The 14,915-nt window shown below is 46.7% G+C and overlaps 1 protein-coding gene across 10 annotated transcripts in view; it reads left to right on the top strand.

Moving 5' to 3' along the window:
• The window catches only part of LOC111243380 (uncharacterized), a 52,577-nt gene that overhangs the window by 19,339 nt on the left and 18,323 nt on the right, over positions 1–14,915 (top strand). Inside the window, exon 1 of one of the 10 annotated variants that reach the window (XM_086976931.1) lies at positions 5,476–5,636. The exons of 8 other annotated variants lie outside the window; for them this stretch is intronic. In XM_086976931.1, the coding sequence (XP_086833057.1) occupies positions 5,578–5,636 (59 nt within the window). In that variant the 5' untranslated portion in view covers positions 5,476–5,577. Of the gene's footprint in view, positions 1–5,475; positions 5,637–7,165; positions 14,890–14,915 lie in introns of those variants that run through there. One more of the 10 variants, XM_086976930.1, reaches the window with a different exon arrangement.

The raw sequence follows: 14,915 nt of genomic DNA, 5'->3' as shown, positions 1-14,915 counted from the left end.
TGTAAGTTTAAAATTCTAGGAAATAACCAAAAAGTAAACGCTGAACATCCGCTTAAAATTCGTGAGCGACATGGTATTTGCAAGCAACGTGCTTTGTCATTCACGTTCTCAGTTACGTCAGCAACATCAAAAAATCGTGTTGTGCCTTCCGTTGTTTTGTCGTATGCTGCCATAGATGCGTAAGTCGTACTGGGCCTAGTTGTGTGAGCCTGTGCACACCGCTGTGGCGGGTTAATAGTGGTTATCTGTTTGACTGTCTGCTTGGCTGCAAGCTCGATCCGTGCTTCTAGCTCTCAGGAACTTATACAGTGGCAGCGGCTAGATGTTTGATGATGAAAGCTCGTTGGGTCACTTCGCCTGTTTTGCCGGGAGCGCGAGAAGTGCACTTTGGATAGACGGGAGAGGACTGGCTGGGTTGGGCCAGCGACTAGCGCCTCCAACTCATCCATTCGCTAACGACGCAGACACGCTAACAGCACTAAGAATAGAGGCCGAAAGTATCAGCAACAGACGTTAATAAAACTAACAACAACACAGAGGCCGCAAAACACAACGCAGAGTGAACAATGGGAAGGAGCAGCAAATGAAGCAGGAAAAGTGAATGTTGATGGAGGCCAACAGAGTACAGCGTTGTTGTGGTTGTGGTGGTGACGTTCTACTATGGGTTATAGCTTATGATTGGAAGCTTGCAGCCTCTTGTTAGATTCAGTTACTATTCTGCTACAAGTCGTAGCTTTCATAACAGTAATAATGAGTAGTTTGATATTGGCGTGAAGCGTCAGCGAGTGGTGACTAAATGCAGTAATGAGCTCGAGTAAGAAAACATAACATCAGTTACAGAGTAGACGGCAAGCACACTTTCTACATATGATTTTGCCTGTTAACAAAAACAATAAAAATAACGGCGTGATTTGAGGTGTTTAAAATGTTCTAACTCACATCAGATTGTTATAAAATACAGTTGCATATAAGCGACCGAGTTCAGCTTAGCTAGTGTGTTTATGGGAGGCAATACACCTAATATTGAGGCTATTTAAATATGGACACTGGCGAACAATCCGCCACATAAGGTTGAGCGTCGCCAAATTGTCTGTATGTGTACTAAATGAACTACTATCAGCTTGGTTGGTTGTACCAGGATGGCAGCATTAGTGCCATCAACTAGTGGGCACCGGCCAGTGAATGCCGTGCCACAGTGGATGTTGCTTGTCATAGGCAGTTGATTAATGCAGCAATGGTCTCTCAAGAAAAACATTTTGTTTTTCAACAAGACTAGATTTACGGAGACTTTTACGGAAAGGGGCAGGTATAAAACTATATTGGTGTGCTAAACAACATCCTGTAAATTCGTAACGCCGCTCTGAGCGATGGCCGTGGAATCGGCTATGATTTCGGCTTCGCGTCTGCGTTTAATGGTGTCTGTGCAATTTTCGCCTGTTTCATTCGTAATTTGAACGACCGCGCGATGACGCGCGGTTTAGAGTTACCCTCTCTTTTTTAGCCTCTCGTGCCGCAACGTCGTGCCAAATCATAGTGAAGTTTCTCAACTTGAATATTGTATTATGTGTGTATATATTTGCGATCATCCATTGCGTTGCCATAACCGTCGCATCGTTACTACTGCAGGTTGTATAACGACTGAAGGGCCTCGCTTCGCCTGGTGAAAGCTAGAAACATTGTCTGATCAGCAAAGAACTTGTTTTTCCGTCATTCTCGGCCGCATAACCTAACCACGACTCGTCGGAGACGGTTTAAATAAACTTTAAACACAGAAACATATTTAGCAGCACTACGAAGATGGATAAGGCAACGCTGTTGTTGCCGTTATGACGACTGTAGCAAGCAGCAACAGTAGATGAGGGAGAACAGTAACCGGCGTAGTTTGTGCTTATTTTATTGTCTGCTACTATTGCTTCTGCTGTTATTTCACAACAGTTCGTTTCACGTTCTCGCGATTTGTTTCTATAAATTTCGACGCTATAAACGACGCCGAAGTTACATATTTCAGCCATATCGTATTTTTCATAGCTCGACTGTGGCTGCGATTGTGTTCTAGCATGTGTTGACTTCCCATGCCTTGTGTGTAACCACTAGCAACAGTAACCGCCAAGCATACGCCAACAGTCCTTCGACCTGCCAACTAACCCTAAAACAACTCGATGGAGACCAGATTGTACGGTGGACGCCAGGCGAGTAACTTCAAGGTAGGGGGCGATGCCGAGGAATCAGTGCCCGTCAGCCCATAGTTGTTGCTCCGGCATCGGCGATTCCTACTGAACCCTGTCGCCTCTGTCGGCATCATGTCGTCAATTTTAACGTATTTTCATGCCGTTTGTCGGTTCAAATGGCATGCAAAGGTAGGATACTGTTATGTCTATTCGTGTGGTAATAGCCCCACTGGCGCTCACTCGTTGGCTCGTGTTGCAACGGCAGCTGCTAGTCGAGTCTGTTAGCTTGTCAGCACTTTGTGACTGCTGCTGATGTCCCCAAGTGTATGTGCTAGTCACTGTGGAAGCGACGTCACGTCAGTGGCAGTGACTGCAAAAATACTCAGTAGGGACAGGCGGTTATTAGCACGTCGGCAGCCGTCGTGACGAGCCTTCAGGGAAGAAATGTAGCAAAGTAACATTAGCGCGCGCGCAGCCGAAGAGCAACGTAGCTCAGTCAAGACAGTATGTCAGCAACAGCAACAACAAAGCTGTTGAGGAATAGCGGTCTACTGCGACTCAGCCACCCAGCCACAGTTACTCGTATCGAAAGCTATTGTTGTCGACAGCAAGCATCGCGTTGTGTGCTGCTCTTGCACAGAACGACGGGGCGGACAAGAGGATAGACCGATCGACCGAGAAAAAGTTAACCGAGCAAGCAGACGTCCAGCGACCACCATCGTGCTTCGAGGTGTGAGCGATCAGCTCGCAGACGGCGCGGTCGCGAAGGTTTGGGTTTCTTCTTTTTCGCTTCCTTTACCCAGTCAGGTTTGTCGTGCTGTGTGGGGCGACTTGTATTGCCGCCGCTGAGATGGACACCATTCTCAACCTTTTGTTATTGTCACTGATTACGACGCCGATGGAGATCAAACGAATGAACGAAGAGGAATGACTGACGTTGTTTTGTTGCGGCGTTCGCTTCGTAGTGAGCAGACGACGGAACTCGTTGATGCTGACCATTTTGCTGCCGCGGGTGGTAGTAGAGGCTGCAACGACCATCGAATTAACTCGGACCGAGTGAGAAAAGGGGGTAAACACGGAGTGCTCCAAGCCGGTTAACAGGCGTGCGAACGTGAGCAACAAAGCTGCAGCCTGAATGGCGTTGTATCGAACTACAAGGGAACATCGCATAATCTCTAAAAAAGCAATTCAATGGTGAAAACGCTGGTTGAATGATCATGTCTGCTGGCAACCAGAATCCGAATTAATTGTCGTATTCGACGCCATTCTGATGTTACCGTCCGCTTGCTGTTGCTGGTGCGACCAACGATGTCAGTGAGGGCGTGGTACATCTTCGCTGGTGTTGACAACGGGTACGAGACTCCGATTGACACTGTGCTTATAAACCGACCAGTAGCGTTTTCCCGTCGGCTTCTATGCGGCTGTCCACAATATCTATTGATTTGTCGTCAACACACTTTATGGTGGGTGGGGCGACTTGCTACTGTAGGCGCAAGTATCAGTATGAACAATATAAAGCTCTCGGTAAAAGCAGTATCACCTGTTGTTATTTCACACCTATAACAATAACAAACGCATTTTACCAAACACTATGAATAAGAACGCGTTTGTTGACAGGAGGTTGGTCGAGCAGAGTTCACGGTAAAATGGAATGAACGACATAAACGAAAACGCACGCGAGAACTTAAGTTTTTCAAAGATAAAAATGTAAACCACGGAAATTATTTGCCCATTCCATGTTAGATAAAAACGGCCCTAGGGCTAAATTTACGCTAAGGCGAAAAAAAAAATAGATATGTCATACTTTGTAAAATCAATCTACATGTTTTATGTACTGAGACTGATGGTTTAGTTGTTCTCCATAATGAAACGCGGGCCACCCTAATTTGAGTTTCGGCTTTTCACCGAAATACTGTAAATGACGAAAGGCTTCTTAATTAAGCGTAGCAGCAGCAGCTATGATATTTTCGTAAGAGGCCCCCTCTCTCTGGGGTATCGGGTTTTTTTGCCCTCGGCCTTCCTTCTTTTTCTTCATCTGTTAGGGCTTTTTAAAAATGCCATCCATACCGTTTCTTCACCGTAGGTTGGTTTCACGATGGGCGGACGCATTCAGAGTTCAGCGCGAGTATTACAGATGGCCCCTCCCATGCGAGCTTTCCGCGCGTTAACTAATTATTGCCATTAACGTGCGATTAACTTGGTGCAGTTTCTAGCAGGCGTTGCCTGTTCGATTGGCCCTTGTTTGTTCAGTACTGCTACTGTTGTCGTCTGCGAATCCCATGAAATCTTTTGAGAGTTCGTGGTTAAGCCATGATGCTTGTAGCATCTGTGCAGGGTGAAAGCCCCTTTTCACAGCGGGTCGAGGATTGGTCGGGCTGTCTCCAAGAGGGCGAAAAGGAATGACAACGTTGACGCCTGTGACAACGACAGCAATCCTAACGAGCCTCCATTTCTTCGGCATGTGTTGCCTCGTGCCGCAGCTACAACAATAGCACTGTAAGTGGGGATCGCAAGGGCTGTTTCATGCTGCGCTGTAGGCTCATACGGAGTTCTCCCCGTGGGTCATATGGTGGTAATAGCCAGCATGAATGAGTGGCATGGAACGGAGGGTTGATGGAGAGGGTGCTATGGCGGGCGGCGACGAAAGCCGTTAGTAGTGGTCGGTATACTATTACAATTGATAGTATGATTCCTGCTAGTATTACTGTAGAATATTGATGATAGCGCAAGGATAGACTTCGTTACGGCACACTCTTTTATTCGTCAAAATCACGCCTCCGCATTTTGTCTTGGGGAATGTGTTTTACATCGGGCGTCGCCGGCTTTCACCGCCGCATTGTTGTCATATGAGAGTGAACATTCCGTTGCAAATTGCGGTTAACTATGCCACTTTGCCAAAAACGAGCACTTACCGTTGAGTCATTGCCGATAGGTGGCACTGTCAGTATCGCATAACGTCATCATAGCTTGCCGGAACAAGGAATACTAGGAAAGTACAGTGATAAGGTAAAATTAACTTTTGGGCGAAGAGTGGTCGGACAAAGCCTATTGAGCTTACGCTTGCTCACTGAAAAAAAAAAAGTTAAAAAAGTATATATTTGCTTTACTGCAAACTGCAGGTCGAATGCCACATTTATTCACCTTGCGGCATACCGTTCATCCGTCAGTGTCTCCTGCTTAGCCGCTAGCCAACTCCACGCATTGGCCCTACTCGTCCCTCCGATACATCTCATCAACATCGCGTACAACAACAACATTATCGGCGAACAGTAGCAGTAGCTACAGCAAGTTGGCTAGCTATAGCAGCCGCGGCAGCACCGGTACGCTAGTGTTGGCTCCAGCGTACCGGTGCTGCGCTCAATGACCGCGTGCCGCCAGCCTAACGAACCATTCGAGCGACGAATGACGAATGCGACAACAACAGAATCAGCCCTATCCCATCAGACGTTCCCGATCGGCCAACACCCGGTAAACAGACATTCGGCGGAAATGAAAAAAAAACGGCCATAGAGAGAAGAAGGCAGGCCGAACGACCGGTCAACACTGAGAGAGGAACGCAGGCGATTACCGCGCTGTCACCAGCCACACCGAAGACGACCGCAAGGTGTCTCGGAGCATTACACTTGATCAGCTTAGCGTTAACGCGGTACTATTGCTGTTGCTTCGGAAACAGCAGGCTCCCGAATGCAACCCAAACGAATGCAATGTTTGGTGGCACAAAATGGCTACGGTGAAACGAAACTAAACAAGACGAAACAAACCGAAGTAGTTGGCAGCACGGCAACGAGTTTACTGCTGCTACTGCCCTCCCTGCACGGCAGCTGCTGTAGCGGCGCGGTTATTGCCGACTATTGCCACGACGTTGGGCTAGCAGTCAGGCGCCACCGTCGTTGCGGTCAATGACCAGCGACGTATGCGCGGAATAGAGACGGTGTGATGTGATGCCACTACTGGGATTCCGGCGGGCCGGCAGCCACGAATGGCATCGGTACAACGACCGGAGGCTGCTCCCGCTGCAGAGGTACGACAAGCCTCCGCTGTGTCGATGCTGGCGGTGACGATGGTTGGCTAGTTCGATCACAGACAATGGCCACGAGGACGCGGTACAAATTAATAGAGAGAGAGGGGTGTGGGTAGAGAAAAAATGGATGATCAAGACGGCAGACTCATACGAGCCATAGAGGCAAGAAAAGAAACAGGGGAGCATGTGTACGATCGGTCCGTACTTTGTTGGTTGCCGTGGTTGTTATCGCATCGTAGACGGTATAGAGCTGTGATCAGCACTGCAGTCACAATTACATAATATGTAATTATCATTATACATAAACAATAATAACAACGTAAGTAATGGCGCTGGTGGTAGTAGTAGCAGCAGCAGCAGCAAATGATCGGACCAACGTACTAAGTTTAGTTAGGAGTTTGGCATATAGACCAAAGGACGAAGTGTCCGTCGTATTTTCTGTATTAGATAATAACTCGAACGTCGCAGTTACTGAGGTGAACTATCATTTGGTGCAAGATTTGTTCCCTTAACTGAATGGTACCTCTTTTTTTTATCCGAGAGGGTTTATGTAGGGTATGGATCTTGGCCTCAATCGAGGTCTTATGATGAAATGAATCGATATGCTGTACATGTTCCTATATTTAACTGACAATTTTCATGCTCAAAAAAATAGACGAAAACGTCGTCCCCATCTACACCGATGACGTTTAAGAACGGTGCCATCGTTACCCCCGCCACGTTGTTTTTGGACAGCAGCATTACGATGACAACCATGAACGTTGTCGCACGCGTCGCCGAGCTTTGCAGTTCAATGATGAACTTCTCCAGTTGATTAGTAGTTTTTGTTGTAATAACCACTGAACACACATCATTTAGAACAAGTGTTTTGTCTGCCTAATCGATTCATCGTCTAGTGATCATCGGTGCTACAAGTCATAGGGGACGAGGTAAGCTAGCTTTTTGTAGAAACTGTTTTACGCAATTTATTCTCCTGACCAAATGGTATCCTTTCTCTTACTTGGGAGTTTACGTGTCTGAAAGCAGCCATTATTCAACATGACAACGACCAATAACAGCGTTCTCGTCGGAGTAGAGCACTCACATTATGAAAATTGATATACAAACGTTGTGCGTAAATGTACAAGGGTATACAAAATTTACGTACGGTACCGGACGATGGATTCAAACGAGTGGGTCCCACAAAACGAAATGTCTACGGCCGCTTTCGAACCTCTATTTGCTCATGGGTCCTTAGATTTAGCAAGCAAACACGCTATTCACTGTACAGTCATGGAAACACGAGCGTACAAATGAAACAACAGCCACAGCATCGACGACTGAGTGCCACGATTATTTTGGCTGCCAGACTCTGCCTGGTGCTTGCACTCGTGTTATGTAGGCGCTATGGGACTCCTTGATGTCATTGTACCGCCCAGGATCGATAAGTTCCGGACATTCACTGTTCGAGCTTGTTTATTTGCTGAGAGTCGTTTGAACATGTTGACTCTTTCGGGCGGCAGCTATTTGCTGCAGCCCATTTCTTTTTCGTATTACTTGCTTGGTTTTTGTTAGTCGATCCATGTCTGACGTCTGGTCTATCAGTTTGTCGATTTCCAGTAGGTTGAGACTTAGACGCGTTACTAGGACAAACGGCTTGGCAGTCGAACAAATGTCTAGATTACTGACAAATTACGCCGTCGAAATAATTTGTTAGTTATTGATGTTATTGCTACCATTTTTATAATGGCAAAACTTAGCTCGTCAGTTACTTAACCAGCCTCGACAGACACAATCGCGCCAGCTCAATCGTCTGCGACGGACTATTTTCCTACTACAACCCTCACTAGAATTTGAACCAATTCTTATCAAGAGTAGCGCAAATACATATGCAACAACTTCTCGACGTTCGACATTGCGGCGATTGCACACTTGGTACCGCCGTTGACACATCAGTTCGCTGTCGTTTCTGTTTTTTTGATGCTCTCATATATTAATCTAGGAACAGCAGCAGTACGAACCCGTCCCATCGCCGTGTGCTGCTGCTATCGCCACCTATGTTACTGTGACTATAAGCGCCACCCCTGTTCTCTTCATCGTGATAACCCCAACAGCGGGCAGGGTCCGCATTAATTCGCGGCCTCAGAAAAGTGCGTGGAGAGGGTGGAAATACCGTTCCGAGATTGTCATATTATCGTATACCGCTTTACTGCGAACGTGGCCGCTCTGTGAAGGATAGCAGTTGCCTCGAATGCTTTCTGTTACCTCAGCGGCTGGTAATGCTTGCAGAACCATTACGCTTCATACTGTTTTAAGTGTTGTAGGTTCTACTGTTTCGGGTACTACTTTAGATTACAGTAGCGTTCCCTGTTTTCTGGATACAGCGACAGCAGCAGCGATTTCGGTGGAGCAGCGGCGATGCAACGATCGGCATCGTTTGCCAACTAAATATAATATGTACGCTACGTGCATTAATAAACATACTATCCATAGTCAGACGCCACTGGCTAAAACTTAACTGACCTGGTTGGGTTCGGGTCTGGCAGGATACCTGCTGCCATCGATGGAGGGGCACAAGAAGGGCGGTTACAGAAACAGAAGCAGGCAAGACTTTCTTGCTGAATCGGTAAGTGTTCTCACTGCTCGATTAGCATACCAAGAATCAACGTTGATATAGGAGGATGAACTGCCCAACCAACTGAACTTAGGAACGGGTCGTCGGTCAGCGCACGGAGCAACGCGTGTCCCCCCATCGCTGTGGCAGTAACAGTAACGGTAGTTCTTGGCTTTACAAACCAACAGCCAACAATAGCTCTATTTTATTTTACCTTATGGCAAGAAGGTCGTGCGATTTGATGCTGTGTGTCGCCGACTGTCCATCTCTGGCAGTCTATTTTATGACGGTCGCAATTGACGATTCCGAATTCTTTTGTGTTTAAGGCGGTAGGCATCACTTTAGACGGCTGTCTCGCAGCATTAAGCGAACTGTGGCTACGCCCCGATTCGAACCTAGACAACCCTCTCGACCATGGCGCGCCCCAACTTTCTCCGCATTCGTTCAAACGGAGTAGCTTACTACTCCCCCAACCACCACTCTCTCTCTCTCTCGCGTTTGCTCTCGCCTTTCATTTGACGCTTTGTCTGTGTGTAATTGTCGACTATTGAGAAGGAGGCGGTCAGGCGGCTATTGCTACTAACGCTTTCGTTCGATGCAAGCAGGAGTAGCAACCGTCATCATAGCATTCGACTGGAAAGGGCGGTCATAGAAGACACACAAGCGACGGCAACATCCAGCAGCACCAGCAGCTGCTACTGCGCGACGGTTGTTGAGGAAGGACTAACCGAAGAAATGCCAGCGACCAAGAAAGGGACAGCGGCGAACGCAAACGAACATCAAGATAGTCGCCAGCAAGAAGCCGTTGTCTAGTAAACTTTATTCTTTTTTCAATCCCCCTTCGTGGTTCACTGTTTTTGTCGTGTTTGGCTTTCCTGAGCGTTCTTGTTGCTACTGGTCGCTTTTGTGCGCTACGACAACAATAGCAGCAGCAGCAGCAGCAAAACAAGGGAACTAGCGACCATATTTTTACTTGGCCGCCAGTTGCTAGCCCGGTGCGCGTGGCCTCTTTCTGCTACCGGTGAGAGTATTGGGAGGCAGTGACGGAAAGAGCGCCGTTTCTCTCCAACACGAAAGTCTCGCCGCTCTGTGCTGCCGAGCCCCCGCCAGTACTTTTTCAGCCGCTCATTGTGAACACTTCCAGCAGTAGTAGCGACGACATCAGTGTTAAGCTGAATCGCTGGAAACTGGCCGTCTTTTTCATCGTTGTAGGTTGCTGCTAGTGCTGTTGGCGGTTGGCGGCTTACCGGTTGTCCGTTGTGCGCTGCTATGGCGGCTTGAATAGCAACGGAGCTCCGCTGCTGAGGCGCCCATATGGCAGAATATAGCTGTACTATTCTATAGGTACTCGCAGCGGGCCATTGGCGATGCGGCTGTCATCACCATCGATGCCTGACTGGACCAAGTTGCTTGACTATAACATGTTTTCATAAACGAACACACTCTGCCTTTGTAATTATAAATGATTGCCGTAGCGAGCGGTTTCACCGACGAATACGCTCTGTGTCTACAAGGATAGATGATAGCCGTAGCGAAGGGAGCAGGTGGCTCCGCCATAAATGACGAACATGACTCCGTTACAGCCGTTCGCCATATTGGATTTTCCCGCTGCTGCTGTCGGCGCCGTGGCGCCCTCACCACCGATGCGGACGAAAGAAGGAACAGAGAGGAGTCGGGAGAAAGTGAGCAGTACGGGGACAGCAGTAGTAGCGGCAGTAGCCGCACCGAACGGGCCATGCCGCTACGACTTACGTGTCAATCCATACATAGAATAGTAAACAGTGATGCAGCAGGCGAAAGAGCAGGCCACAATGGTGGGGCAGCCAAGTGCTGCTAAGTAGAGATACCGAGATGGAGGCTGCTAACGAACGGAAAAGAACCGGAGTTCAACGCATTATTTGGGGTTGTAAGAGATTTTTGGGGGAGTTGGGCTGGATGGGTCTGGCTTTACTAACAAAATTGATGTCTGTGTAGATAAGACGTAACTGCTGAAAGAATGTAGATTGCGCTATTGATAGCGAAAGTTCGGTTTACAATGGGTGTGTTGATGACGATCTGCTGCTGTGAAAGTAACGGAGGAGTGAACCACGCGGGTAACATGCGCTCCTATGGCGATGAACTGCTATTTACGTTCAGATATGTATATCTGAACGTGAATAGCAGTACGTAGTATAGTATACGTAGAAAAATGTCTATTAAATAATGTATGGATAATGACATACAAATCTGGTACTGTATACGACGTTCTGGAGTTGTTCGTAGACTTGTGTACAGCTTTACAATGTCATTGCTATCGTAAGGTAGCTATTTATCGGTATGCGATCGCCTAACCGTAGTTAGAAATAACAACGAAGCTGCCGTGGAGATCACTGCGTCGTTTAAGGTGCTAGTTCTGATGTTTCCTCATTGGACCCACTTAGTTTTAAGTATAACTGACTCATTAGGTGGTGACGCTGTGAACACCTGAAGGTACACGAGAATCAAACGGTCTTAATGTAGTTGTTAAAACAAAGCATATCATGTCACATTGAAAAGCGGGAAGATTAGAGCAGGAGGCTTCCAGAAGACGGAGCACATGAAACAGTCGCAATGGACTACGAACAATTGTCATTTTAATAATATTTTGAAGCAAACATTTAGGATAACTTGGTGTGCCACAACTCGAAAGCGTCTCTGCCGACATGCCGTTTCTTGTTATGATAAAGACCATTCATTGATATCGGCTGGGGCCCTGTATCCCTGATTTTAATTTCGCTGTTTGAAAAATTCAAGCGAAACACCCCTCAACGCCACTCACGTGCAGTCACATACCGAAACGGTTTCATTCTACCTACATACACTCTTTCAGTGCACGATGTTGCTGTTAACGCTTGAGTGCCTAGGTTCTTCGAGGGTCATGAACTGCCGCGAGGATTCGTCATCAACCGCCTGACTGCCGTTACAGCCGTAGCGATTCATCATAATAATACTCTACTAAACTCATGGGTGATGGTTCTCTCTCTTTGGCATGACTGGCCTTTCGCAGCAATAAATGCTAATTGAGCTCTCTAAGTATACGTGGAGCTCCAAAAACTCTCACGCTGTTCTAAACTACCTTCTAAATTCCTAACATTAGCCCGCGTGATAAGGCCTAGGTTCCAGACCGGGTTATCCGTACACACCAGTTTTTATGTGCTGTTCCCGAAGCACTTGCGTAATACCGTGTAAACAGCGGGCGACTGCTGACCAACAAATAATATGAACATCTTAAGGAAGTTGGGAGGAAAGATGGCAGGAACAAGACGCAGCCTGCAGAGAGTTAATTATCACTGTTAATAAAACACAAGCCAGATAGTTAGCCAGTTATCGCATTCGACAGTCCGCAAATCTACGAACAAAAGCGTGTATAGTATCACGCTGGCGGCTGCGATCTCAGTACGTGTGACTAATATCATCGCTGCTGCATGAAGTAGTTGATCAACAATAGTTTTCTAGCAAGGCGAAGATATAATGCACTACCCAATGTTTATTGGAAAACGCTCTGTTTCTCTATACTGTTAAAAGCACGTGGTCGCGTTGGATTAAGAGGTCAGGGCAATCTGAAGATCTGCAACTCTATTAGTCTGTAGACATAAAGAACACCGGTCCCTGCATTTGTTGGCGTAAAGAACTGATTTAGTAATTGTATAGAAAGTTACCTTTGTTAGTAAATTTAGCTACACTAATCAGCACAACCAATAGCTATTGTCATTCGTCTTAATTATGACCAGCATCCGTTTGCAGGAACAGCTGCGGCAGATACTACGAGACCTTTACGGTCGTAACAAGCAAGTCGGCGACAAAGACGCAGCACTTTCGCGCGAACTATGTCAATCTATCTTTTATGGCCAGTTAGATTCAGCCAGTCTGTGGTCGGTTGTCTCCTGCATTTGATGTAGGTCAAAAAGCACTTCGGTAGGATCAAAAAACGGGGTAAAACACACCTTAGTCGTTAAGCGTTTAATAAATTTAGTTACCAGTTTGGCCTGCTGCAGCAACTTTCTCTGCCTGTTTTAGCCCCTCGTCGGTGTGCTCCTCCACAGTCCCCAACAAACATATTCGAAGCTGTAGAGCCAGCAGCCCAGTAGTGAAATGTGTAGTAGTCACAGTAGAAAGAAAGTATAGTGTTGCGGAGATACCAGCTGTTTTCGTCGGTTTGCTGAATCGGCTAAGCCAACTCAGTTGCCCGTCGAACTCAGTCTAGCCTAATCAGGGAAGCTAGAACCTCCAACAGGCTTCCTCGGCTCTTTGCGTCGGTTTCGGTATGTCTATACGAATCTGTGTGCGTTCTTCTATTGGTGAGTGGTTGAGTTTAGAGTATGTGGAGACGAACCCGCAAGAAAAACGACTTACCGGTCGGTTGCGCTTGCTTGACATGAGAAACATCAGGGGGTCCTGCTGATTAGGGATTGGTAGTCGATGGCGGCAACCGTGGTCGATGACTGCGCTGCTCGGATAGCAACGGATTGATTCAGTGACGACAATCTTGATCGGCTGGATTTAATAGGCTTGACTACACGACAAAGATATTTCGGTGATTGATCTCGGATTCTGCCGGGTGATTTCTGGACTTAGCTAAATAAAGCTGATGCATTCGGAAACTGAGTACTCGAATCAGCTATCAATTCATGTATGTTTGACGTCTGTGAGGCCATTTCTTAGATACGATTGATCTCTAACCGTAGTATTTCCCTCTTCATTCAATCTATTCAGCCACCCAGAACTGCAATAAGTTTTTTCTCTCTATATCTGTTGTATGTTCTAGTATTTATTCGTTCTCGACAGCTTTCTTGACAACGAAGCACGCTGTCACTTCATTTATTCATGCACCGCAGTCGGGTGTTTTATACCATATGCGGGTACAGTGATCTTGCCGGTTGGTGTGGGTCGCACTATCTTTTGCTCTACGACTTGGATCGCGATGGGTCGTAATAATCTTCATTCGTCGTAGGCGGCGTAACGTGTTATCATCTATGAGTCAGAATTTCTTTGGAAAACCAGCTCACTCGCTAACTCGTCCTACTGTGTATTATGTTGCCCCGCATAGCCATAATATTAGGTGAGTCACCGTTTCTGGGGCCATGCATCGCCTAACCGCAGCGGTGCCATGACGCGATTTTTTTGGAAATTCAATCAGAGACATACGAGGTTAGCTCGCTTTCGATGTTTGATTTTCGAACGATGTGAGCGAACCCTTCATGGGTAACGAGCTGCACTTCACCCAAACAATTCCTGGGGCTGCTCATCCACTGCGTTCGTGGTGTATAGTAGCGCGGCAAACCAAGCGTGCTCGAACAAATAGATGCTAACATTTATAAGGTTCATCAACGATTTCAAGAATTTCTGGTGAAAGCAGGTTTGCTGTGTTTGGAGGATCAAAGAGATACGAACGAGTGTTTCATATGTCCCTCGTGGCATGCGGCGCGTCTGCAGTGTATTCAGCTGGCTATGTTGTATGATACGACATCGCACGTGTTGATGGGGACATTCGGAAATTCTCGCAAATCCGCTAGCGAAAAGCAAAACCACGAAAATGTATTTATAATGATGTATGGTTAACTTGGTTCGTTTTCTTATTTGCTTACACTACTCTACGACTATATTTGCCAGTTAGCGCACCAGTGACGTTCTGCTTATTCTATGATGTAAACTTTCCTCTGGACAAGGCTCCACTCAGATTTAGGACTGCTGTTTGGTTGTCGCCCCACAGTGTATTTATCAATATATTAAGTATTTCGAATTTTTTTTCCTGTGTACAACGCTCTATAGAATATATATGAAGGCCATACGGGTGTTCGTTGTACCTTGATCTAACGTCCGCGCATTCTTGTTGGTCTCCATAATGGTTAACTACGTCATTTTTAGGGAGTTAGTTTTTTCTTTTTACGAGCTAAGGAGTAATGCGCAACGGAGTAACGCTTGAATACATGAACAGACAATTCAGTACTAGCGGAGCTGAACATCAAGACAAGATGTGGTAAAGTACGAAGCACCGTAACGATGTGGATAGTCTGCTCTCAAAAGAAGGATGAAACCGACATCGTAACACTGAACCCCCTGTCCACAAAACGGACCCTTATGCTAATCGAGTACGCATCTGTTTGGGATGTGTGTG

Source organism: Varroa destructor, unplaced genomic scaffold (assembly GCF_002443255.2).
Source record: "Varroa destructor unplaced genomic scaffold, Vdes_3.0 BEIS01000001.1, whole genome shotgun sequence".
In the NCBI taxonomy this organism is placed as follows: Eukaryota; Metazoa; Arthropoda; class Arachnida; order Mesostigmata; family Varroidae; genus Varroa; species Varroa destructor.
This window is presented reverse-complemented; position numbering and strand designations above follow the sequence as displayed.